Source organism: Corvus cornix, chromosome Z (assembly GCF_000738735.6).
Source record: "Corvus cornix cornix isolate S_Up_H32 chromosome Z, ASM73873v5, whole genome shotgun sequence".
NCBI lineage: Eukaryota > Metazoa > Chordata > Aves > Passeriformes > Corvidae > Corvus > Corvus cornix.
In genome coordinates this window covers 50,581,596-50,608,880 of record NC_046357.1, presented here as the reverse complement: position 1 = coordinate 50,608,880, position 27,285 = coordinate 50,581,596, and the positions used below count along the sequence as shown (strand labels likewise).

At 39.3% G+C, this 27,285-nt stretch overlaps 1 protein-coding gene across 3 annotated transcripts in view; it reads left to right on the top strand.

The window, feature by feature from the left end:
• The window catches only part of APBA1 (amyloid beta precursor protein binding family A member 1), an 89,672-nt gene that overhangs the window by 23,305 nt on the left and 39,082 nt on the right, over positions 1-27,285 (top strand). For all 3 annotated transcript variants that reach the window (XM_039566821.1, XM_039566819.1, XM_039566820.1), the window contains one exon: positions 21,980-23,184. In XM_039566821.1, coding sequence (XP_039422755.1) covers positions 22,033-23,184 — 1,152 coding nt within the window. In that variant the 5' untranslated portion in view covers positions 21,980-22,032. The remainder of the gene's footprint in view (positions 1-21,979; positions 23,185-27,285) is intronic.

Genomic DNA, 27,285 nt, shown 5'->3' with positions numbered 1-27,285 from the left:
AATAGCATGGTGTGCCTGAGAGAGGAAAAATGGAAATTGCTTATGCAGGGAGAGTAAACTGCCACATGTTGGGTACTAATATTTTACACAAATCCATTCTGCACTGGTTCTTACACTATGCCTCTCTGTAATATTACAGGGGGTCTCAGTATAAACAAATGGCTAATGTAACCAGTCTATCTCAGCATTTTTGTTTGTTGGATTTCCATACAGATTGTACCTTGGCACATCTGGCTGCCTGGTGTGGTATAATGTCTCTAGGGCTTTCAGATGGAACAGAATACTTAAATTTATGAAAGGTTTCAAATTGGAATTGTTTCTTTTAGAGTACAAAAGCAAACAATAATATGTTAAATAGCACAAAGTAAACAAGTGCTAAAAATAAGCAATCAGGAATTTTTCTTGTTCAAGTCTTGGGTTACACAGACTGATAGAGCCTTCAGTACTGAATATATGTAGCTATTTCCCTTTGACTAACGTGCAGAGAGTGTATTCTCTGCCCTTGTTGTCCATGAAGATGTGTTTACAGCATTTAAAACTGATACCTAGTTCTTCAACAGTAAATTTCAAGATGTGCTAGTCTAGACGGCATCAGAGGTACTTAAAAATATACAGAAAACAAGCCAAAATAATGAAATCTATGCAGGTAGGTATTTCATTCCTCGTAAGTTGTATCTTTACCATGATGATCCTGCCCTTATGCGTCCTTATAGGTTTTCATGTTTCATTAATTCTTCTGCAAATTCTGTACTTCTCTTCATGCTTCGTAACCTTTATCTGAAATTTCAGTTTTGATCCTTTGGGGTTTTGCACTCAATGCTGAATTTTTACATAAAATACAGAACAGAATGGTAAAACATTGCATTCAGAAAAACAGTCCTCAGTGCATTTCTGATGTGAGAGCCAAGGAGGAGAAAACAAGGAACTTTGGTAGCATTTTTCACAGTGCTGTATTTAAGCTGCTTCACACTGAAGGTATTTCAGACTAAACCCCTGGTATTAAAGTACCTTTTGAGTCTCTGTGAAAAGTATGTTGTGACAGTGTATTTAAAATTAGCTGAAAAAACCCCAGCTTGTTTTTGCCAGTATGTTTGTAGAGCTAGATGCTGTGCAATGTAAGGTTCATGGCTTATTGGACTCTTGGATCAAAGGAAGGACTACAAGAGCAGATCCCTCTGTGCATACGTGGAGGTCCGCTTGCATGGCTGATGTCACTGGGGAGTTTGTAGATCAAAGTATTTTGTCACTCAGCAGCATTTGAGAAGTGTGAAATGGATGGACTTTTCCATACGACATGCTTGTCTATGCACTGTGGTCATGCTACCTGCCAGCGTGACAGCAGCTTTTGATCCTTAATAGTTAAAATATAAGCTGCCTTTCATATCTCTGTGTGCATTCAGATCTGGGGCTGTCTACTGAAAAAGCAGGTGTGTGCATGACAGGCTGTTGTTTGTACCTTGGATAGTTATGTGCCATCTCTGGGGACAGTACGCAAGTTTGCCTTATGAAATAGCACTCTGTGTTTCAGGAAGCCAAGTGGTATGCTGCCTGTTACAGTTCCACCAAAGGTCAATCCCTTGGGATTGCATGGCTAGCTGAGGAGCTGGGGCTGATTTCTGGGATTGCTGTTCAGAGGGAAAGATCTGATCCTTTTTTCCAGGAGCAAACTCTCCTGGAAGCTTGCCTCCCCAACTGTCTATGGAATAAGAAAATAAGTTGCTTACAGCAGATAACTGTAATCCCTGGTAAAATTCAACAAAGTTGAATTTAGCCATTATTTTGAGGCCAGTGTCTGTGAGATGGTAGGGGTTTTTTCAATCCTATGTCTCAAAAACTGCATAGTCTTTTTTAATGAGTTGCAAGATGGCACTGTTTATGCAAAACTTATGTTTGGAAGTTTTTCAGCCTTTCTTATTGGTATCCCACTCTGCTGAGATGAGTGGACTTAATAAAATGCCATTATTGAATTCTAAAAGAAGAAGGATTTCCCACTTTCAAGTAAATTTTTCAAGCATTTTTTTGAGGGAAAAAGAACTAGGATATTAAATATTTTGTAGCAGATGACAAAGCCTGTGGCCATTCCTGGAGTTCCTGTTGAATCCACTGCCAATTTTCCTTGCAAGGTAGTTCCAAGATTAGATAAGGAGCATGCATGGATTAAAGGTATCAGTCTGTGTTTTGGTTTGTGATCCTTCTCAAAAGAATCTGGATCTGCCCTGCAGTGAGCGGAGCAGCTGTGCTGTGAAACTGCTGGATTGATCTCTGCCGTTAGATGTGCTTCCTGTAATGTGTAGAAACATTCACAAGGAACATGACCTCTTTCTGATGCCCATTTGCTTCAGCAAGACTGCAGCAAATAGAACTGCCCAAGTAGTCCTAAATGTACAAACTGAGAATTTTTGTATTTTTGCTGAAAAAATTAGCATCAATTTCAAACAAAGACATGCACTGCTCAGTTTGCCACCAGCTGCTTAATACTTGGGGAACATTACGATCTTGCATCAGAAAGAGTAACTCAACTCACTCCGTTTGTGACATCTCTTCAGTCTCTTATAAGCATACCTTATTTCAAGTGCTACCCAGTTTGATTTAAAGACAATAAATTAATTCTAATCCTAGCTTCCTGCATTTCCCTTAGGGTGTGGAGAGAATTTGGTAATACATTTTGTAGTTAAATTCATAATCTGTATTTATAGGTACTTAAATCTCAGTCTGCTGCAGTATGCCTGATTTAACTTGAAATGAAAAATCCACATCACATTTAATTAACATGTTTGAGAGATGTGTTTAATTTAATTACTGCTGTCGTGTGCATTTATGTACTAAGTACACATATCTCATAAATTCTCCCAGATAATTACCTTCAGGAGATTTGGTTCAGGATGACATAGTTTCTGTATTTATAAACTCAGTGTTTTAAGAAGACTGACCTTGTTTTAAGTTTATTTTTGTCCCTGCCACAAAAATAAAATACATGAAGGAAATAGAGGGTAATTGTTCCCTATGCTTATAGAAACTGCATTTCAAAAAAAATTGTCTCTTCCTCTTCCCACTGTATTTCATGCTGCCTGTTCTGTGTTGTTTTAGAATTCCTTGCTGATTCAAATTGTCCTTTTCATTTTCAGAGTTCACTATAAATAAGCACTGATTAATTTTCACTGCAGTCTAGTAGCCTGGTAAGTTTTTGAGTCATGTTCTTTTGAGTAAAAAATCTCTCAAAGGAGAGATTTTTCTGTGACTTGCACACTGTCAGGAAGGAAGGAATTAGATAGAAATCAAGAATTTCTGACTGCTGTCTATGTTCTTGAAGCATCTCTTTCTGCCTCAGTACAAAAATAATCAAAACTCTACAAACTTGAAGCAGTGGCACAAACTTTATGATAGAAATCTCTTAAGCATTGCAGCTACCTATTTCTTTGTTAGTCTTACTGGAGAAAATTGGATTCTTACATTGCTCCCTATTTATTAGTATGTTTTTTACTTAATAATTTTTTAACCCATAGTAATATAAGTCAACCAGCTTTTGATTTAGCTTGGTAGGAGAACAGTGCACTGTTAGCATATCAGGTTTGTTTGGTTTAATACTACATTTTTAGAGGAAAAGAGATCATGCTGGATCAGGCAGTCTGAGGAAGGTGAGCCTGCTGCTGCTTTTTGACTCTCAGATTTTATCACAGTACCTCACTCATACATACTAGGAGAACATCAGAAAAAATTGCTATGTGAATAGTTTTCTGTTACTGCCAAGATTTGATACTCTTGTCTGTAGAAGGGAGACTTGAGACTTAGCTGGAGCAAGCTATTAAGATGTTTATTGATGAAGACTCAAAGACTAAACAGGTAGAGTAGCCAAACAGTCTATGCAAAATCATCTATAACCTATGCAATCAAATAGGATACAGATGCAGATTCTGAGGAATCACATATGTGATTACTACTAAATTACAGTTTTCTAGGTACTGAGGTGTAAATCCATTTCTTGTCTCCACAGGTGCCCTCCTCCTCCCACTGCCCAAAAAAAAAAAGAAAATTGGAACAATGTTAAGAACAAAAACCTGATTGAGAGTCCAGCATGTCATCCGAAGGGGTTTCTTACACATCCTCCTTGTGGACTTGAATTCACATGTCTGCATGACTACCATCTAGAGGCATGCACGCACTTAGCAATGGAAGACCTGCCCTCCTTTTCCTCCCCTTGATTTGGCATTTTATTCTTTATTTGCTACATTAGTCTCTTGTTTTTTTCTGAGTTTGGGCTGAGCTTTTCATTAACCTTGTACCTCCTTGTCTCTGCCAAAACTTTTCACAAGAAAACAGCCCCCTCATAATTGCCTTTTTGTCATTGGTCCCAGTTTTGCTACATCCATACTCAGATTTCATAATACATGTTGTTCTATGGGCAACATAAACCTTATGCAGTATTATCAACAGGATTGCTTCAGTGTGGGTGGCTGGGCAGCCCGAAATTCATGCTTTATTGCCATCTTAGAGTGCTTGGATTTAGTTTACATTTTTCAATTCCTGCACAGAATTTTTCTCTTTTAGCTCTCTACCTAGATCCAATTCCTCATGATGGGGTTCTTACCGTCTGTGCTGGAGTGTGTGCCAGAGCAGCAGGGTACCCTGTTTTTCACACTTTCTCTGTGGCCTGTCATGGATCCTTACTAGGGCCTCAGTGTGAGAGGCTGTGTACTCTACATTCACTTCTTACTCACTGTTTCCTTTACATATCATCCATTTCTTACACAAGTCTTTTTGTTCAATTTGCTAGGAAATAATGTGATATCTCGGTGAAAGATGTAGAACTCTTGGTTTTCTGGCTGTACGGATGCCTGTCAATTTTTTAATAAGCAAGAAAAGCTAGATTCTGTGAAATCTGCAAATCACCAGCATGCAAGTATAGGGCCAAAAGGTTTTCATAGATGTGGATCTAATTGGGTGATTACTGTCGTGGTTTGGGGTTTTTTTGTCCACCTGCTTGGATTGCAGAGACTTGAGACACATTTCTGTAATGATATATTTGCAGAGAGAATCACATGCCTGGGTCTGTCAGCCTGTTTCAAGCAAGGATTACTGACATGCTACTCTGAGGTGTACTAGAAACTATTTTTCACCAACAGAAGCTTTTGGGAAGTGCTTTGGTTGGTTGATTTTGTTATTTGATTTTCTTTTTTCTGAATTAATTCATAGTCACAAAATAATTTCCTTTTGTTTAAAGAAATGCAGAATCATTGAACTGTTTAGGAATGGATTTGAAGGAGAAGCTGATTTCCTCTTGCAAACTGGGTAACACTTATTTCGGAAAATTTAATACAGTGACTTAACCTTAGTGCACCAGATACCACATACTGGAATAAGAACAAGTCTGTGGGTTTTAGTCAAGGAGATTGTTTCTCCAGTTGCATGAATATATCAATGATTTGCAAGTCGCACCAGTGATTCTTTATCTTGTTAATAAAAGGACACCAAGCATAACCTAACAACTTACATGGAAATAATTCTTAATAAACTTGTTGGCCTTTTCAAACTCTAAACTGGTTTGTTAAAAAAAAAAACATATTTTTACAACAGAAGTCAGATATAATGCATTTTTTAGTTTAACGGAGAAATTGTTGAATAATTCATCAGATATGGACATCAGCTTAGGGTTTTTTATAGTGTGATGTTCTTACAAGAAAACCTGAACTAAAGGCGGGATTTTGGTCTTACGTGGAATTCTCTGCCTACCTCCAGAGGATGTCAAGAAACTTTTTACTCAGTAGTCAGTACATTAACGTCAATGTAAGTTGTTAGTTTTACCAGTGTTATCCTCTTGGGACAGAAATAATATCTGTAATATTATCAGTGATGCAGCCAGGTATTCTCAGTAATACAGTCTGTTTTTGAAAAATCCTATCAGTAAAAAGTAGTGTTACTTTATTATATTCTTTGTACTATATAAATGTATATTAAATAAAATTAATAATATATAAGGATTAATATTGTAATAACAATATAACAATTGCTATAATAAGGTAATTATTATATATTATTGGTAGTAAGTATTGTATTATCTGTAGTGCTGATGATGTCTATTTTTAGCACAGTGTAAAGCCTGCAGTTCAGCAGTTTCCTTATCTAATATGAAACATTGCAAATCTCATAGAAGGAAAGGATAAAGTAAGTGTGGGCTCAAAATTATTTGATTTTGAATTCTGAAAGTTAATTCTGACTTTGGACTTCTTTGTAATTCTATTAAGGTAGAATTGGACTTCTTTTTATAATTTTTTAAAGGTAACACCTTGTCTTCCAAGGCAGCTGAAGGTAACAAGTACCGTAGAGCAGCTCTAAAAGATTTTGGGAGTAGTAAAGGTCATGGTATTTGTGTTCTGCTGCATCAAAAAAATCCACTGAAACTTTTTTTAAAAAAAGGCAAAGTGTCCTACATAGCTGTGATCACAAAACTTTCAAGAACCACGAGATTTTATGGTGGCTTGTCTATGCTATTTTTTAATATATTATTTATTGAAGGCACAATGGTTTTGCCTGTTTCATAGCCGTACATTGGGTAGAAAGGTGTCACTCGTAATGGGTGAGTGTCTTGTGACAGAAATTGTCTTTACAGCTGAAAGTCTACAAAAGTATAAGCAAAGGGTTCTCCATTTACATTTTATTTAAGAGAACACTTAGTGAAATAGACAAGTGTGTATATAAGAATTTTGGGGATTTAAATCATGGATGTTGTTGTATAGTAAGCCAGGCAACATGATTTCAGAGGGTTTTTTGATTTACTGCTGCAGAGTGGTCTGTAAAATGGGCTTTCAGTGCTATGACAGTTGGAGGATTGAGAAGAAGACCAGCAACATGTCTGTCTGTCTTGATTTAAGAAAATTTAAAGAGGTGGACACTCTAAAATGAGTTATCTCCCTTAGTTTCAAACAATCCCTGTCTACCAAATAAGGAGAAATATGAGTAGATTGATGGGAGTCAAAAGATAACAGTTTATTAACAAGCAAAACTGCAACAGGCAAAAAAATAACAGTAAATAATCACAGGATACAGAATTGCTAAATCTCACAAACTCCCCCAGAGCAAAGAGAAACCCAAAATGGTGGCAATGCCCCTTCTAGATGGCACCTGCCACAGGGAGACAAAGGGAAAATGGTGCCAGCTCTCTCACCCAGTGTGACGCTGCCCAGGAGGCAAAGGGAGAAAAGATGGCTGCAAACTCTCCCAGGGTAAATCTTTCTATCTACTCATGTGAAGTCAGTTTTTCCCATATTTGCATTAAATTAAAGAGAGTTGAATATATGTCAATATTATTTTCATTATAATTCTTTTCTTTCAGTGAGCTTGTGGTGGATTGACCTTGACTGGCTGCCATCCCTCTACCTCTCTCTCACTCCCTCTCTTCGAAAGGATACTGGGGAGAAAATAAGATGGAAAGGCTTTATTGAAATAAAGAGGGAGATTTCCAGTTGCTGTCATGGTCAAAGTAGATTTGATTTGGGGAAAATTAATTTATTGCCAGTTAAAATAGAGTTGCATGGTGAGAAGCAAGGACAAAACGTAAAATGACTCTCCTTGCTCTCCCCCCTCACCTTTTTCCATGCTCAACTTTACTCCTTCATTTCTGACTCTTCCACCTCCTCTTTACTGGGGGAGGGCACTGCACACCACCCCAGCCCTGCACCCCAGATAGAGCAGCTGCAGCTCAGGAGGGAAAAGTGAGGTAGTTTCTTCTTAAATTATGACTCATATTTGGCAAGTGTTTGCACTGGGAAGCTTGGAGCCTAGAATCAGTTATGGCAGCATGCAGCTGAAGAGCTCTGGGTAGCCTTGGGTTTGCTTAGGGGATGCGGAGTGGGGGGTTTTGGGGTTTTGCAAAAGAGACCAGTATGACTGCGTGTGACTCTGGGCAGGGTCTTTTTGTGAGGTGACAGGAGAAATGCAGGCTTTGGGACCAAAACAGTAAAAAGTGTCATTTTTTGAGAAAAATTAAACAAGTCCCCCACCTTGGTAGGAAATCCAGGGAAGCTAATGTGCTTGCAGATGGTCCTTTGATACTGTCATCCGAGTGCTTAGGTCTGTGGTTGGCAAAGCCCCAGCACCAGCTGGTGCTGCAAGTCTTGGTCCAGACATGGACTTCTGCTGTTCGCGCTGCCGGCTGAGCTCTCGCGGAAGGGACCCATCTTCCCCCATATATGTACATCCATAGGAGGAATTGCCCGGCATATGACCAAAGGAGTTATTTGTGGGGAGGGGGCGGTGGGAACAGAAACAGTTTGTTTCCATATTTCTTTAAGTCTATTATTTTGAGGAGTTCAGATTCCTTCAGGCAAAAGAGATTGCAAAGAGTTAGAGCCACAGCTGCATTTTCTATTATGCAGAAATGAGTCTGAGGTGAGGAAAACCTGGACCGTGATGGTACAGAGGCCAGCCTCTCTGGGACATGGGAAATGTGTGGGGATGGAACTTGGCTGCACTTGCCATGGCTGGGAGCCAAGGGAGATGTCATTGCTGCTTGGCAGCCTTTGGCTGCTCTGTTTTGTAGTCACTCAGGTGCTGTTGTACTGCTGTTGTGGGGGACCAACAAACTCTCACTTGCTTATTTTCCTTTAATTTTTTTTGGTGGTTTAGTTCTTTGCAGTATGTATGGATTATTGATTTTGAGCTTGTTGACTCTTCTTTGTTGCACCTTGACTTGAACATCTCCATTTGCTGATTTTTCTTCATTTTATTTTTGGTGTTATATTCACGTTTCCTGGATGAGCCCTCTAAATATTTGTTTGCATGCTGTTACTCCTATAAGCTGTAAAATAAATCTGTATTTGGCTTCTCAGCTTGCTTTGTTAGCTGAACTATGATTGTTATTTTGATTCTGGAACCATGTAGAATTAAGTAACGTAGTACAAAGAATTATTCGGGTGGTTTTAGGGCTTCTTCTTGGGGTTTGGGTTTTTTTCTGTTTGTTTGGTTTGGTTTGGGTTGTGTTTTATTTGAACCTTCAGGGAGGAAAGGGATATTCTGTGTTTGGGTTTTGTTCAATAATGTATCGGTTTTTCTGTTGCTACAGTGATTTCTTTTTCTGTTAGGGTTTTGCTGTTAGGTTAGGTTTATCTATTTCGCAGCTATTCATGTGCATTTCTTAGCTCAAAACCTCTCTTCTGCCAACTGATGGTTGGTTGGAAGAAATCTGTTATGTGATCTCCCAGTCTACTCCACAGCAGGTACTGAAGTGCAGTCTGTGGGGGCCATCAGAAATTGCCTTCAAAAGTGTACTTCAGGTCTAAGCTAAAACATATATGTAAACCCACTCTGAGAAACTGTCTCTGATAATCTATTCACTCTTGCAAACTGCAGATTTTTTTTTTGCATGCTCCCCACTTTCCTGTTTCCTTTTTTTCAGACTTTTTTTCCCCTAGAATTGATGAGAGAAGTTCAGAGACTTTCAGAAAAGCCAAACCCCTGGTCATAGGCCTGAAAGAACCGTAATTGTTTTTCCAGGACTGATTTTTAATTTATCATGGTTTTAATCAATTTTTTGAAACATTCAGCTTATAGTGACTCACTTTCAGTTCCAGAGTTTGGATGATGTGTATTTGAGCTCAGGATCTGCACAAGTAACTGTCAGCAGTTTGAAAACTGGCCTGAACTTTCGAAAGTCATGAGACTTGGTTGTGTAAAATTCCTACTGTTGACCAAATGCATTTGTACATAAAAGTTGTTCTATTCAGGTGACTAATTTAACGTGTTTAGAAGTGTGTGGCAGAAGAGCATTTTGGACTCTTAGTTTTTAGTAACCCTTATGGCAGAGTTTCAGAAGACTGTAAGGAAGAGTATGTTGTATTAATATTTTAAAAAGTGATGTCTAATACTTGTAGCATGGTAGCTTGATGTAAGTGCCCTGTAGGATAATGGACTGGATTGTGGGCTGACAAACTTTGAAAATTGCAGGCCTTTCTAAATGGTGTATGCTGCAGTTCAAGCAAGCAAGAACTTAGGGGATCGTAATGGTTTGTGCTTTTAGGAGGCTGAATTTACTGATCATCATGGGGTTTACAACTTCTGTAGAGCTAAAAGTTTACTTGCCCACAGAAGTTCATGTAACTTAATACTGACAGCAGCTACCTGCCTGACTGATTTGAAGCGCAGTGTTGAATTCTGTAGTAAAGTGGTAATCTTAAAATAATCCTGTAGCAACCTACAAAGGTATGAGAAATATATAGTTCTTTTTTATTTTCATTGCTTTTAAGATCTACTTCCATGTTTAAAGTGATGTCTGTATAACTTAGGTCGAAGATACAAACTACTTATATAGCTTGGGTTATAGGATATCTATGTAACGTAATATCAATATAATCTAAACCGTGACTTTTTATCAATATAACCTGAAGAATATCAATTTAAGCTGAAGCATGGCCTTCTATACTTATATAGCCTGAATCATAGCTTTTACTTATGTAGCCTGAATCATAACTTCTATACCTATGTAACCTGATACTTATATAACCTGAATCATAACTTTTGATACCCATATGAGCTGATATTAATAACTTTTTTTTATACAATGTAATGGCTAGTACATAGTAACTAGTTGTTAAATGCGGAGTAGACAAAAAGAGAGGAGAAGAATAAAACCAAACTTACCAGATGTATAGTTTTAGAAGTAGGTAAGTGTAGTACTAATGAGAAATTGGCAAGTGCAAAGCCAATTAGCCACAAAACGAAGAATTTAGGCCAGTTAAGACCAGATGGACCAAAGAGCATCATAACTGCGCGTGCCCCGAAGACAAAGTTGAAAAGTTCAAGTGCGAAGAAGACTTCAGAAGCCTTCATCAAAGACCCCCGAAGACCCCCGAACTGGGGAAGTGCAAGCGCAGTGCAAAGAATTATCTAATAACCTTGAGATTATGCTATGTAAATTAGTTCTGGTAAGTATGTGATGATGCTGTAATGATATAGCAACATTAAGGAAAATTTACTGTATATATATACTACAGCACTAGACAAAGGCGGGTGAGTTAGGAGGAAAAATCCCCCTCACCACCAGCGCTGCAATAAACAAATACCCGCTCTATAGCCATCAGTCTATGGGGATTTATATCCAGCCTATCCTTTGGGCATCAAAAATTACTTCAGTGTCTTCCTACCTTCATTTTAAAGCATGTTTCCATGAGAGAGATCTCATCCTCAGTACTTTTTGTCTTGAATTTAAGAAATTAAAAGTGAAAGGATGCTGTAGTATAGCAAAGAAAAGGGAAATCAGCGTGCGCATTCTTACAGTGTCACTTATGTAAAGCTCAGGTATTTGAAGAGAGGTCAAACTGTTCCTTTGCCTGATGGATAACCAGGGCATGGATTTTAATTTGAGCTAAATACCTCCAAAGAGTAGAGCCTAGAATACCAGTTAAGCTTGGCTTTCAGACAAGAAAGACATTCTGTTATAGGAGGAATGATCCTTCCTTGAAAAGGAATTTAAAAAAGCCCCAACAGAGTAATTTGAAATATACCATTCCCTGGAATTATAGGATCTCCCATACCTAGGTTTAATGGAACATTTAAGAGATACCTTATCTTCTCTTTTTAAAATAAAATAAAGCAAAATAATTAGGGCTTGTGTTTCCTGTAGAGAAAGGGTTATGGGTGCCTTTGAAATACATTGCCTTAATAACAACTTCCGAGGATAAGTGAAAAGAGCTATTGACAGTCAGACTGTCTGCAGTCAAAAAGGAGAAAAATACTAACCAATGAATAACTAAGTAAGTGCTTCAAGTGTTGAAACAATTCAGGATTGTTCTGTTCTTCCTTTAATTTTAGTCACATTAAATACAATTTACCTTAGAATCGCCCTTTTTAGCTGCCACTTTTTTCTACTGTAATTCCACCGGTTGGATGTCTTAATAATATAAAAGGATTTTATAATGTTAAGAACGCATAATAAAATATTTTAAATGGAATATACACTTCTACTAAAATCTAAGTATTGCTATGTAAAAAGAGAAGAAAAAATAATGTACTGAAATGTGAGCCGTCTGAATTCTTTTGGGTGTTGTTTCTCTTTGGAAGGTAGACAAAAGCACTGTGGGGCAGGATACAAATAATTTTTAAAACTAGGCAACTGCCACATTATGTGTTTTTAGAAAATTTTAAATTTATGTACTTTTTTCCTTATGGCTTTAAATGCTGTTACACTGTCATTTTACCTGTTGTCTGTATGGCTTGACTGGGACTGGTCTGTGTGGAGGTTCTAGCTATAAATACTGCGTAGAGATGTGAAAAGTGTGCTTGGGTGACTATCCTCAATTTTCTTTGTTTTCTTTCAAACTCCCTCCTGTGTAGCTGTATTCTGGTCTTTGTTTCCTTAGCAGGTAGAGACTGGCAAGCATATGGGAAGCTTTGTGGCTTTTACAGTATGCATCTGCTTTTGATTTGCATGATCTGGCAGTAGTGTGTGTGATCTAGTTAACTTGATTAGCATCAACAGATTTTTTTTTTTCCTTAACCTGATGGGACCCCAGTGACTGCAACCAGGCATCATTTCCATTTCCCTGCTCAGACTGTAATTTCTGAACAAGCTGCACATCTGAGTACCCTGAGCTGTGTACAGTGCAATTGCTAATACTCCTCAAGTTCTGTTGTGAGCTACAGATGCGGAGAAATGCCAGCCTTCATTAGCGTTTAATTATGTCTGGGGAGCAGATTTCATGTGCAGTCGCCTTGGAGCAGCTATTTCCAGTAACAGGCTTGTGCTGAAAAAGTAGGTCTCAGTCAAGATCTTCCTCAGTTCAGAGAAATGAGTGATGCTGAAGTCCTCCCTGTTTGAATGAGTAACCCTTCTCTCATCAGCTCTGGGGTGTAGCACAGGCTGTATCTTGCTTTGAAGCTCGTGGAAGGCACAGAAATTGCTAGTGTTACGAGCTAGGAAAAAAATTTGTTTGGGAAGACGGGAGCAGGCAGACATGTCTGGTGAGGCCAGCCAAATTCAGGTAGGTGCTGGTCTAGCCACACAGGCTTCCTGCTAATGAAAATCTCAAGTGTGCATCTGCTCGTGGTGTGTCTGCTTTAGTGCTGACTAGTGGCCGCAGCATTTCAGAAAGGTTGTAGCAGTGGAAGATGTGCTTGAGAGTTTTTTACCTCATCACTCAGGACTATGCTTGGAAGTAAATGTACGACATTTTCCCATATGGTTTTGGAGATGGCTGTGGGGCTATCTGTGCAGTAGGGCACTGTAACACAGCTACCAATCTGTGCAAAAATACAAGTGGCAGATCAAATTTCCTTCCAGCCTTTGGAAACTTGTGAGCTGGACTGTGTAGCTTTGATTTTCTTTTTTTAATGTAGACTGAATCAGCAGCTTTTCCTTGAAATAGAAGTAGTAAAATGATCTGCAAGTGTTAGTAGAATTTGATGGTTAGAGATGAAATTGGGCTTATTATGTGGGCTAAAATGGTAACAGAAAATAGAGTAGAAGAGAAGGCTGTCCATGTAGGGAGGAGAGAAAAGTTAATCTCCTGTAACCTACACTATGCGTTCCTACTTCCTCCTCCTTTGCATCTGTTATTTTGTGCCATAGTTCTTGTTTCTTGTGAGGTTTTTTTTTCCCCTGCTATATACCTACAAGACTGAATCTGTTGAAGTAGCATTTAATTCCAGGAATATTGCGGTTTGAAACCACTAAGGTTTGGTTTCTTCTTTTTTTTTTCTTTTTTTTGTAACTTCAGTTGTGACTATAACCTTTAAATGAAATACCTTTGTTAGTGGGATTTCACTGTTCGTTCATGAGTTTTTGCTAGCCTGCAGCCCTTAAATATTCTTGCTTACCTGATTTCTGTGAATGGAAGCAGATACCTGATGTCTTGCTCTCACTCAGAAATAAGTAATAAGAGACAAACTAGCTAGTACTTAAAACCCCCTTCTCAATAATGCAGTCCAGATATGTATCAGGTCCTTGAAAAGAAGTCTATTATATGGTAGAAAGTATTAGCTCAGTTGTTTTGGCTGGCAAGAATTGAATGGAAAGGAACTTGCATGTTCACGACCAAATACTTGGGAATTTTAGTTACCTCATTTCTCTGTCTGGCTCATACTTCCCCACTCTGAATAATACCTCCACATTTTACATATTGTCTTTGACAATTACTTTCTCAGAGAAAGCCTTGAAAAAGTCATTGTCAAAAAACCACATAATAAAGTGTAAGTCTAATAAAAACAAAAATTGAAATAATAGTTGTCTATTTTGAGGTGTTTCCCTTTCCTGGTATAAAGATAGGGTGGAGGGTTGGGGTTGGGAAGGACTGTATAAACCAGTGTTTTTGGTAACTACGTGTTGCAGTTGCCAGGCAGTGGTACATTTTTAAATACATCAAAGGCAAGCTAGTTCTGGATCGTATCTATCCCAATTTTTCAGCTTAAGTCAGGTATAGCTCCTTTGAAACTCATGAAGTAAAATGAATTAAAGGACAATCAGATCTTCTGGTTCTATGCTGTCTGAACCACGATTGCTTTGCATGAGGGAATATCCTTAGCTTGAAATTCTCAGGTAATAATGAGTCTCTCAGAACACGTGTTTACTGATTGTGTGACAGAAGTTATTACGGTTTCAGCACTATTTCTGTACCATTTCCAGGAGTTAAAACAGTGTTCTGTGACTCACTTGTCTCAGCTGAAAGAAGCTGATGAGGCTGACACACTAAGTAGCTGGACTTCACTGTCTTTTGTTTAGCTTGGTATTCCTTAAAGCCGCATATTTGCTGAAAAGCAGCCTATCTCATTCTAGCAAACCCTTCATCTTTTCTTGAAGTGGTCTCAACACCATACAAACATTTCTGTATGCCTAACAAATCCACCAAACCTGTGGATTGATTGCATAAAAGAATTCAAAAAGCTAGAGTTTAACTCGCTTGAAAACTTTGCTTCCTGTAACAAAATTGGTATTTTGAGGAGGGAAAGTTGAGGGGTGTCTCAATGACTCGTCTGTCTCGCTTGTATCCAAGATAGTTGTTTCAAGACTGTGCAACGCTGGCCAAGATGCCTCTGATTAAGACTGTTACAGCTAGAAAGGTTGGATCAAGCCTTTATGTGTAGCCAGAGGAGGAAAATCCAAGGGGTTTTTGGACATATGTGTTCTTATTGTGTAAATGAGGCTTGAGGCCTTCTTATTCACTCTGAAGGTAGCCATGCCCTGCAGTTCACTGGATCATATAATTTAATTCTGTCTACGTTTATTCTGTATTGCACTATTAATGACTCTTAAAGGGATGGAAAGGGTATTGGACTTCCTGGGATGATCTTTTCTTTTTTCCTTTTGGTTGGTTATATCTAATCCCTCTGTTTAAATAGAGAGAAAAATATAGTCTTCATTGTTATAAAATGTCACTAGTGTAAGGATGACATAATTTGAATTCAGAATTCATCACTGGGGAGTCAGCATTTTCCACTGTATTCTCTGGGACACACAGAGGAGAAAAAAAGGTAAATTACAAACAACCATGAGCTTAGATTTAGTATAGATTCACTTCTCATAGTGGTACTCTAACAGAGATTGGTGCTAGTTTCACATTGCAATATTGATTTTAAATGCTGTGATACTCTGACATTACTTAGGTACAATTTTAATTTTTTGTTCTCCTTCGAAAATTGATGTTATTTGTATAACTAGAATACCAGAGTAACAATTCCAGCATTCGAAGTTTTAGGTTATCTGTCTGCTACTTAAAAATGCAATACCTGACACCCAGGAATAAACCCAGCAGTGACCTGTCAGAAAATGACGCCAGAGCGAAAGAGAACCCCGTATTTCCTTAGTTTAGCTGTTAATAGTACTTTTTCTTAGGAAGCTTAATCATTTTGGTGGTGACAATAGTCAGTTTTATTTCCTCAACCAATTATGATCTGGGATTTGTGATCTATTTTTTAAAGTGTTTTTAGTCTTGTGTGTCTAATTGTTGCACTTCACTGCAGAGGTTGCCTGTGGTTCCTTGTCAGGATTTTTCTCTAGTGCTTTTGGTTAATGTCTTCTGTTTGGCCCATAATATCTGGTAGCCTTCTTATGGCAGCAGATGGATGGCTTCCATCCATGTATTGCTTCTATTTCTTGTGCAGGCAGAACTTCAGTGTTAGGTGGTGAGAAGGATCTGTTCCTTTTCTAATCTGAGTGCTCCCCATCTCCTGGGCCCTGAAGTATTTATGAGATCTGGACTGTCTGCACTGAAGATTACTGAATGGTGCTTCTTGCTCAGGAGTGTATTTTAGCTTTGAATAAGATGTGAGTTGGAAGGGGAGAAAAGTTTAACATGTTTTGAGTGCTCTTAAAGCTGGTAGTTCTAGATGTGTCTACTATAAGCGAAAGTTGGGGGTTCTTGTGTGCAGAGCAATACTGTGCATGCAGCTTTTCTGCTTTACAGTTACTGTAAGTGTTCACAGTTGTTCAGCCTCATTATTATGAACCAATATGTGTATGTGTGTGCATATGTGTGCATATGTGGTGGGATGTTAATGTCACTTTCCAGGTGCTGCTTTTGCTGACTGGCAAGAAATAAAAGTTTCACAGCTTTTTTATTTAAAGCTGTTTTGGATGAGTTTACTTAGCACATGGCAGCAGAAGCAATGATGTTTCCCAGGCAGGTTGCAATTCAGAAAAGAGAGTTATCTAACACAGGAGGAGAACTCCCTCGAAGTGGGCATGGCATATGTTGTTAAATTCTCTGAAATTTCTTACCATAGGGGCACTTAAAAGAAAAAGAAAAATTAAGGTGGTTCTCAAAGACATACATTTGCTAAAAGACTACGTTGTTTTCTTGAGAGGTTGTGCTCATCTGTCTTGTTGAGATCTGTACAAGTGAAACATTGGTGTATTGCTGAAGTCAGGAAAAACAGAGGTGCTTTATGAAATTCCTCAGAGAGTGTGCCAAGAAGACTTGCACTTGAGGTGGGTTGCCTTTGAAAATTCAGTCAGAGGTCTCTGTATTCCTGGGGTGATTTGGAGTTATGTGGAAGTATGTTAGAAGAATGTCTATTTTTCATAGAAAACGTAGGTAAATGTGGCTGAAGTATTTTAAGGAAGGCAAAACTATTTTGCTCACATACTCAACTGCAAAATAAGAGGAAACAGTTATGCTTCTTATAAATGAAATATTTAATTAAAATTAATATTTAATTTAAAATAATATATATGTGTGTAAATAACCCCTCATGACAATACAGGCTGGGACTGGTGGGGATAAGTAGCAGTTCTGGGACAAGGCTTGGGCAGCAGAATAAGGGTCAGCAGCACCTGGGGCAGTGTGAGATGGACGTGGTCCTGAGAGCCAGGGTAGGGCAGGAACCATCCCCTCTGCTCAAAGCCTACCAGAACCCACCTGGGTGCTGCCTCCCTTTTGAGTTCCCAATACAGGGGTGATACTGGTGGGAAATGATGGGAAGCCACAGAGACACAGGAGAGGCTGCGGGACCAGGGCTGCTTCAGCTGAGAAGTGGGTTGGCTTCCATGTCAACATACCAGGGGATGGGGAAGATGCAGCCAGGGTCCTCACAGTAGTGTGTGGTGAGAGGGAGGGTTGGAGGCAGCTGGGAGGTGCTCAAACAGGGGAAATTGAAACTGACTATAAGGAAGAAATATTTTCGTCACAAGGACAGTCCAGCACTGAAGTTGGGGCCCAGACAAGCTGTTGCCTTCACCGGTCGTGGAGATTATCAAACCCCAACTGGATAAGGCTCTGAGAAACCTGGTCTTAGCTCAAAGACCTAGGGGTTGGGCAGGGTTGGACTGGAGACCTCCTGTGGTCCCTTCCTCAGTTTTCCTCCTATGCTCTATGTGACAGAAAAACGTGTGTGTGTGTGTGTGTGTGTGTGTAGTCTTGGTTCCATGTGGCACACAGCTTTGTTCTGAGACAGTAACTGTAGTATACAGATGTATCAAGAGTGCGAGCTTTTATTCAAGTCAGATTAAACTGTGGAAATACAATGCCTAAGACTCTTATAAAATAAACTCCTAGAGTAATATTTGGAAGAAGAATAATAATAATAGTATTATTAATAATGATAATCACTTTATGTCTGCCTGCTTATACAAGAAATCAAACAATTATTCATCTGGAATTGGGTAAGAAATAACAAACCAAGTTGGAATCTGAATACTCACGCTTTCACCTTTTCTTACTGCATGTCTTTTGCTGAGAGGAACTTGGCATGGGTGTTGTGGTCTTGCTCTGAAATGATAGGTTGCCCTTTGATGGTGTTTTAAAGTAGTAGAGAAAAATTCTTCAACTTTCAACTTTATGTTGTTTAAGAAATATGTGTATATATTAGTTTTTTTCTTCTTTACAGACAGGAAGGTAGTTTAACCTTCAGCAAAGAGTTAGTTGCAGTAGTAATCAACCTCTGATTTCTCTGTTGCAGAGACAGATTTATCCATCAAGTCATGTGTGCAAAGCTAAGAGCGCTTACAGAGCACTTTCCCATATTTGATTATCAGAGCACAGCTGCTGTTCTGAGTAATTAATATGAGACTGTAATATCATTCAGATGGGCGCTGTGTCTGTATTTCCAAGTTTGGATAACCTCTCTTGTTTATATTCTCTTCTGTCTATGGCGTTTTATGTAGGTTATTGTTTTTTGTTTGTTTGCAGGAAATAAAGTGCTTTTTGCAGATCTGGTGAGAAAGATCAGGCAGACCTTGTATTTGCTTTAGGAAAATCCTGCTAAAAATAAAAAGTGTGGGATTCAGTAGTCTTCCAGCTACCAGATATGAAAAGGGATTTAGTAACTTCTAACCCCCAATCTTAATAGGTGTTCTTTAATTCACTATCCTAAAGACTGATGGTTAAATCAGTAAAATAAATGTTCTTGACTCAGAAGATTACTTTCTGTTGAAGGTTACTGGGTCTGAGGTGACCTAAGAACATTCATTCCGCTCAGACTTCTAAGTTAACTTACTTTCAAAACACTAAAAATTTTAGATTTCAAAATAAATAATAATTTATTGTTTTCAAAATTTAAAAGTTGAATTTAATTAATAGGAGGAAAGGCAAACAGAAGAGCATTTTTCAGTAAAAAACTTCTAGTAAAGGTTAACATTTCCTTCTCATCCCTTCAAAAGATACAACCTTGAAAGTTTTGGAATATCAGTAGTTGAAGTCAACTTCAAGTTCAAAGAGAATTTTTTGAATGAGAAATATTTTACAAGCAGAACGTTGGAAACTTTAGCTTTGTCAAAGGAAAATGTTGGGTCTCTCAGGTGTTTTTTAGCCGTATTTTGTATGGTTTGTAATCTCTGTAATTTGTTTCCTCACTGCTAAGACATGTCAGTGATGCTGTCTATCCATAAAATTCATTATGTTACAAGCATATATTAAGACTTCTAAGACAGGATAACATATTTTCAGCAATTATTGGAACTTAGGTTACGTGTGATAAAATTTCAGAAAGTTGATCATTATCCTGTGTTTATGTGTAACCTAATTTCTTTTGACAAGCACTACCCTTTTTCTGGGGGTGACCGATGACACTTAGCCACGAGTCAGGGGCTACTACAAACACAACAAATTTAAGGTAGATTTTTTTTAACCAGCCCTCTATTTTAGCCTAATTCTGTCTATGTGAAAAAGAGTGGAAATTTTATAATCTACTTCAATGAAAGTAGGCAATATTAAAGAACCTTCCCAGCCTGACCATTCATGAGACTCTGGCAGTCAGACTCCCACCGCCGGAGACTGTCACTGCTGGGACGGAAGCCCCCTCACGGCGGCCAGTCCAGTGACCTGATGGGTCCCCACCTGACTCCTACACATTCTCTCGGGGTCAGCCCAGGTTTCCTGGCCAGTTTGACCCCAGGTTTACCGCAGCAGAGGCTTGGATGTCTCTTTTGTAAAGTCATTTATTCACGGTGTGGTAACACAGAAGCAGCTCAAGCTCTGAGCCTCCAAGGAGGGAGCCTGAACAAAGGAACCCCTGGACTTTCATCCCCTCAGTCCAAGTGCTCCAAAGTCTCACTTTCCTTCCTGAATCTGTGGCTCCAGCCATGTCTCAGTCCATCCTGTCCATCCACCTGGCCGGCACCAGCATCTTCACGTCCTCTATTATGCAAAGAGTTGGCACTTCCCGGCCTCTTGCCTGGGGCTGCTGCCACCCGGAGCTCAATCTGCAGCTCACACTGCGGGCTGCAAACCGAGTTACCTGCAGAGAATGTATGCGTCTGCTGTAATCCTCCTTGGGAAGGACTTTTCAAGGAGCTGTTGCACCTTGGCATGTTCACCCTTTTTGTGGGCTAAAAGTGGAAAGCTCTCCAATCTTGTTCTTGCTTACTTAACATATCATATGCCGTGCTGAGGGGAGAGTGTTTGGTGTATTAGTTCTGGTGCACATCAGCATGTACACCTGTACTCTGCCCATTCTTTCCTAATGGCTTGGAAGTCTTAGCTGAAAAAGACCTTATCTTGTTGCTGAAGCCTTACTAACACAGCTTCCTTAGCTGGAAAAAATAAACTGAGTTGTTTCATGGTTATTTTGGAAAGGGATTAGTTTGTGTACAACATCCTTATAGGTCCAGCTAATACGATTTATTAGCTATTACTTTACAATTGTAATTTTTTTTAAGGACTCCTGTGTTTAAAAGGCTAGAACATTAGGTGTAACAAAATCAAGGAGTGTTCACTGAGCTGGACAGTGCACCTTCTGGATTTCCTGTGGCAATATAGTACAAGTGACTCACAGCTTGGCTTGCCAGCCTGTCAACTTTTCTAATAGAGAGCAACTGAAATTGCTGTTGCTTTCTCATCACAGGAAGTTATTCCCAGTGCTCTTCTGCACAGAGCTCATTTAGTCAGCAAAGTGCCACCTGAGCCTCCCTGCCTCAGTTTACAAGATTTGATCCAAGTTCTATTTCACATTCACATTAATTTTTTTAGTTGGTAATTGACACATGCTTTTATAGCTCCTTCAAGTTGGCAGTTTTCCAATAGGTGCTTTTTTTTTAGTACTTACCAGTATGTCACATGCTAGAGCTGTATTTTATTTATGGGTATGTGGCTTGATTTAAGTACCTAAAAGGACATTACATGTCCTCTTCATGACACTGCATCTTAAAAACATAGGGCAAAGTTCCAAATAGCTGAAGCTGTTCTATAAAAATGAAACCTTATGAGCTAGATGGGCCTGTTTCTGTTCCCTGTAATTTTTTTTACTATTGGCAGACCTCTCTAGTGATTATGTAATCTCTTGAGATCTTCTTTACTCGAAGTCAGCAAGGCTGAGATGTGCTACTGGTCTCAATGTGGTGAGCGTTATGAGTATTAGTGATGTCTTCTCCATATTGTAGGAAAGAAGCTGTCTTTACTGATGATAGATAGCTACCAGAAGGATAACTGTACCTAGCTAACGTGCTTTTCTAGGGAGAAGAAACAGGTGGTTCAGATGTACTGCATCCTGAGAGTGCACTTTTTATTTCTCCTGATTCTTTGAAAGTGCGTAGGGTGACTAGCTCACCTGAAGAAGTGTTGAATGCGTGGCTGTCATGTATCTGAGCAACTGCAGACTTCTGTGACACACTTCTGCTGTTTTACATTACTCCCTTTGCTCCGAGTTAGTGAGCTACAGCTCACTACAGAGTGCTGGAGCAAAGGTGAAATATTTCTGTTATATCTGCCATGGTTCAGCTCCTGGCAAAAATTAGCTTTTCTAATAGGCCAGCATCGTTGCAATGCCACTGCAGTCCATACAAGCATCTCCAAGGGCTTGTTTGGAAAGGATTCTTCCACAAAGAATTTGTCCATGGAAGTGAGAAGTGCAGTCCCCAAGGGTGTTGTTGCTGGTTGCTGCTGTTGGAGATTATTTGCATGGGAGATCATACTGTTGTGCTGTCTATAACCTGACTGCAGAGCTAAGTCAAGTGTTTGTCTGCTGGGAAGGAAGGGTGCATTTTGTTGCTTCTGTTTATTGACTCCACTTTTTTTTTATTGGGAGTGATGTCAGAGTTTGTTTTTTTTTTTTTATTTCTTTGCAGCTGTGATAGACAAAATGTCAACAGAATAAGTGACCTACTCTCCAAAACTTGCCATGAACCATTTGGTTGGACCACCTGAGGGGGAGATCAGTGAAGAGCCAGCGAACGGAGCAGTGAATGAGTCAGTGGAGGCTGACCTGGAGCACTCCGAGGTGGAAGAGGAACAGAGGTATGCGGCTCGCTACCCAAGGCATACCAGCAGCAGCCACGTGGGTCTGTCTGGGCAGGAGGAGGAAGGCATGTTAGCTCGGTCAGCCAGCACTGAGAGTGGTTTCCACAATCACACAGATACTGCAGAAGGGGATGTGATAGCCACAGTGGAGGACAGTTACGACATCGAGAGAGTGCAGGAAAACGAGGATGAGAGTGCATATGCAGTGCAGTACAGGCCTGAGTCTGAGGAGTACACAGAGAATGCCGAGGCGGAGCATGGTGAGGCCATTCACAACCGAACATTGCCCAACCACTTACATTTCCATTCCATCGAGCACGAGGAAGCCATGAATGCAGCCTACTCAGGCTATGTCTACACACATCGCCTCTTCCACCGAGGAGAGGATGAGCAGTATGCTGAGGCTTACGCTGACTATGGACTGCAGGAGCATGTGTATGAGGAAATAGGAGACACACCAGATCTCGATGGCAGGGAGGGCATCCAGCAGTATGAGCGGGAGAGGGAAGAAGCTGACAATTACCGCAAGGAGGCACTTGGTGCCCGCCTTCACCATTATGATGAACGGTCTGACGGAGAGTCTGACAGCCCTGAAAAGGAAGCAGAGTTTGCCCCTTACCCAAGAATGGACAGTTACGAGCAAGAGGAGGATATTGATCAGATTGTAGCAGAGGTGAAGCAGAGCATGAGCTCCCAGAGTTTAGACAAGGCAGCTGAAGACATGCCAGAGTCAGAGCAGAGTCTGGAGCACGGTCAGGCTCTTGTCAGTGGTGGGCATGAAAGTAATGGCCAGCTCACATCTGGTTCTCGAGTTACATCCAGCTCGGGAGAATCTGTACAGAGGTACAGCAAGGAAAAAAGAGATGCAATTTCTCTGGCCATCAAGGATATTAAAGAGGCTATTGAGGAAGTGAAGACAAGAACCATCCGTTCTCCCTACACCCCTGATGAACCTAAGGAGCCTATCTGGGTGATGCGGCAGGACATCAGTCCATCCAGGGATTCTGACGACCAGAGGCCACTAGATGGAGATGTGAGTACACAAAGTTTTCACCTCCCAGGTTATCTGTGTCTCATTCCTTTGTGACATGTATGGCAGTGAAGGAGGGTGCATTTCATTCCTGTTCTGTGTTTCATTCTTGAACGAGTGCTTTGTTTTAAATTTGTACTCCAGAGAGCATAAGAGAAGTAAACATGCATTATCATGTAGCCAAATTTTTCTTTATTAAACTCTGCTGACCCCAGGTATGCTGTACAAGCATTTGTCACATGATGCTCTTTACTTGACTTTTCTGAAACAAATGCGGTTATATTTTTTACTGCCGTAATATTTTACCAAACATTTTCTTACTATCTTTGTGTGTTTTTGTTAACTCTATGTTTCATTTTCTGTCACATAACAATCCCAACAGTTCTGTCAGAAATCTTTAATACTCTTTATGATGGTATCACAGATCAGATTCATATTCTAGGAAAGTTGCATGTCAAGTTGCCTTCTCTAGAAATATGTTATGAACCTCAGTGTATTATATTATCACTGTAAAGTGTATTTACAGCAACCTGAGTATTGAAGGCAGTTTTTCAGATTTACAGCGTCAGCATTTCTGAAACTCTGTACTTTTGGCATAAGGTTTAACTTGAATCAGGATTGTCTACCAGGTTGTGGTTCCAGCTGTCTGTAAGATAATATTGACTTTCAAGTTTTATGAGTTTTCTGCTTTATTTTATAAAATAAAGTTATAAACAACTATTAAATGGGTTAAATTTATGCCTGATATGAAAAGAGCTGGTAGGGTAAATTTACTGACCAAAAATAATCTATTACATGTTCCTATGTTTTTATTTCAAGGGCAAGTCCCTGCAAACGTTTGCTCCCTCCTCTTTATTGCTGTGAAATGTTTTCTGTGACCTTTATTTGGGGTTTTTTTTTGGAAGAATAGCGGAAGTAGAACTTCTTGTGTGTTATTTGGTATTTTAAACTGAGCTGTTGTAAGGTTCTACGAATGCATCAGAACTATTCAAGATACCTCAGCTGCTGCAAAGGGAATTCAGATGGTGAAAAAAGTTCACATGCCATGTAGATCTGTGACAGGCTACTGATTTGTTTATCTGCCTTCAAAATTAGGAAAGCTAGTATTCTACAAATGGGAAGAGATTTTTGGAGCATGGTGTTTGAGATGCTGAAAAAACATGCAAGCTGATTGAGACATTTAGCTTCCAGATTTTATTTTTCCTGCAAACCTGTTGGAAACACAGTGATGAGTATGTTTAAGTTTTTTTCTTGATGCTTAATAGAAAACCTAATTGAATCTTTAAAAAAGGCCAAACAAACAACTATATTGCAGAAGTTACTTCTACAAATATTTTTAAAATTATGTCTGTAATGGAGTTGATTTGCAGTCACATGAAGGCTGAAGAAATCTTCCCAGATTATTTTATGGGGGAAACAGTTATTTTTAACTTAACTTCGAAAATTTGCAAAATTGAAATTATTTCTGTCCCCATTTTTAAATAGATCACATTACTCTTTTGCTACACATTTTGTTTACTGTATTGTCTGTTAATACTGTCATTGGTTGGAGGATCAAGGAACTTCCTGTTGCTTCCTGATTGATTATAACACTGAGTACCGTGATGGTCTTGGTGAGGTTGAGGGTCCTGAGAGCACCAAGTTCTTCCTGAAGGTGCTTCACCTGCTCTCCAAAATCCAGGTGCATCTTGCAGAATTGAACTTTTCTGAGATGTGCTGATATCACTCAGCCTGGTATGCTCATATAATGAACAAAACAAGTGTTTTTATTGGTCTCTGCATACATTAGATATTGAAGTACATAGAGGTTCCCATTTTGCACCAAAATTTAATTTCTCATTCAATATTTTTCTTACCGTGTCAGATAAGAACCTGTCTGAAATTTTCAGGGCTGGCTGAAATCAAAACAGTGATTTATAATGACAATTAGTATAGCTCAGTGAAGAGATAAACGGTGGTTGTAGATGTACAAACAGTCTGTGTTCTTGGAAGGAGGAAGTAAATTGCACAAATAATTTAGAAGATCTACAGCAGAGTGAGGAGAAGACTTATTGTAGAAGGGACTTGGGACTGAGTAGGAATTTTGGTTTTCGCCGAAGAAGAGGTATGTATTTGCTTTACTGGATTCTTTAATTTAGATGGCAAGTCAAAAACTGTCTGCTTTCTTTAATGAAGCATTCCTAGAATTTCTTAGCTGTAAATTGGGCAAAAATAGCTTTACTAAGTGACTGTAAGTGGTCAATGTAATAAAAATATGGTTGAAGCCCATTCATCTAATTGTAAATTGTTCTTCTGTCTCCCTCAAGAAAGAAGCAGGATCTCAGATGGGAGCTTTTAAGTCTAACCAGTATATGCCACAGATGTTTTTCAGTCTGATTTATAGCATTGACCTGGAAATAAGAGGTTTTTTACCTTCAGGCAGATACCGTTTTCTTACCCAGAAGTATCAAGTTGCTGCAGATAAGTAATGCAAATTGGGTGCTTTTTTTTTGCCTTCAGTCATTTTGCAGGTCTGTTTTGAAAATTATCCTCAAGTTGTTTTTTAGCAAAAAAATTTTCTTTTAGAAATAGAACTTACCTGAAAATATTTGCAGTAACATTGTGTTCTTAATCATGTAGTATTGAAACTCATAAGACTTCTTAAGATACAAACAACAGTCACTTTTTATGTAGCTAGAAGCTGCCCAGTGCAGACCAGTGAAGCCAGAAGAATAATTTGTGGTTGAGACTCATTAAATACAACAGCCTCCTTTGCCTTTTTTCATAAGAAGGTGACCGTTACTCCCCAGTGCTGAGCATTTGGCTAATACATTTACAGCAGAATGCTTGGTAGGATGCCATTTGGAAGTGTCTAGTGACTATTTTAAGAAGCTAACAATTCAGAAGTATTCAGCGAACCTGCAGCTGGGTTTGGGACTGTTAGGAAAGACATGCAATGACTGTGATGGTGAGAAAGATACAGATCACTGTATCTGTGTGTACTTAAGATGTCCTGATTCCAGTTTTATTCACAGGTTAATCTGCCAGGATTATGAGTCATTCCTGGATATTTCCCCTCAAAAGAAGTGTTTGGTAAGGTGTATGAGAAAAGTAAATTGCTCACTGCCCATGGACAATTCTGCTGTAATAAACTCTAGTAGCCCTGTGATGTAGAAGGCAGGAAACAGATATCTGTGAATAAATAAATAGTTTAAAGAGGTATCTGTTTAATATTTAACAATGGAGACTGCTAGCTGCCTTGTGCTTTGTGCAGCCTTGTGTAGTGATGCATGCTTCCACTTGAATCAGAGGTGGTCTTGACAGTGAGTTTGTGGGGAAGGTGGTGTACTTGTGTATTTGATAAAAGCTGAAAAATCCTCAGTGTCTTTCGAATAAAGGCAGTAAGAGTCTTTTTTAAAATTTGCCACACATTTGAGATCGGTACAATTGACATATATTTCCAAAGTCTGTTTATTAGAAAATGTTTTAAACCAAAGCAGACCATCACTTGGCTATGGCCTTGTGAGGATCTCTTTTTTAAATATAATACCAGTTAGAGCTGCACAGCTGCAAGAAGTGTGGCATCAGGAAACTGACCCCTGATGGAGAAGGCTGTGGAGCTGCAGTTAGATTGTGTTTTCTGAGTGTGAAATGGAGAGATTTTGTTCACCCATAAAATCATGGAATCATAGAATGGCTTGGGTTGGAAGGGACCTTAAATATCATCTAGTTCCAACTACCCTGCCTTGGGCCCGGACACTTGCCCCTCGACCAGGTTGCTCAGAACCCCATCCAGCCTGGCCTTGAACACTTCCAGGGATGAGGCAGCCACATCTTATGTGGGCAACCTGTTCCAGTGCCTCACCACCATCACAGTAAAGAATTTCTTCCTAATATCTAATCTCTACCTGCCCTCTTTGAGTTTGAAGCCATTCCCCCTTGTCCTGTCACTGCATGCTCTTGTATATAGTCTCTCTCCAGCTTTCATTTAGGCACCCTTCAGGTACTGGAAGGCTGCAGTAAGGTCACCCGAGGCCTTTTCTCTTTTCCAGGCTGAAAAATCCCAATTCTCTCAGCCTTTCCCTCATACTGAATAAAATGTGTAGCTGGAGCTATGGAAAAGTT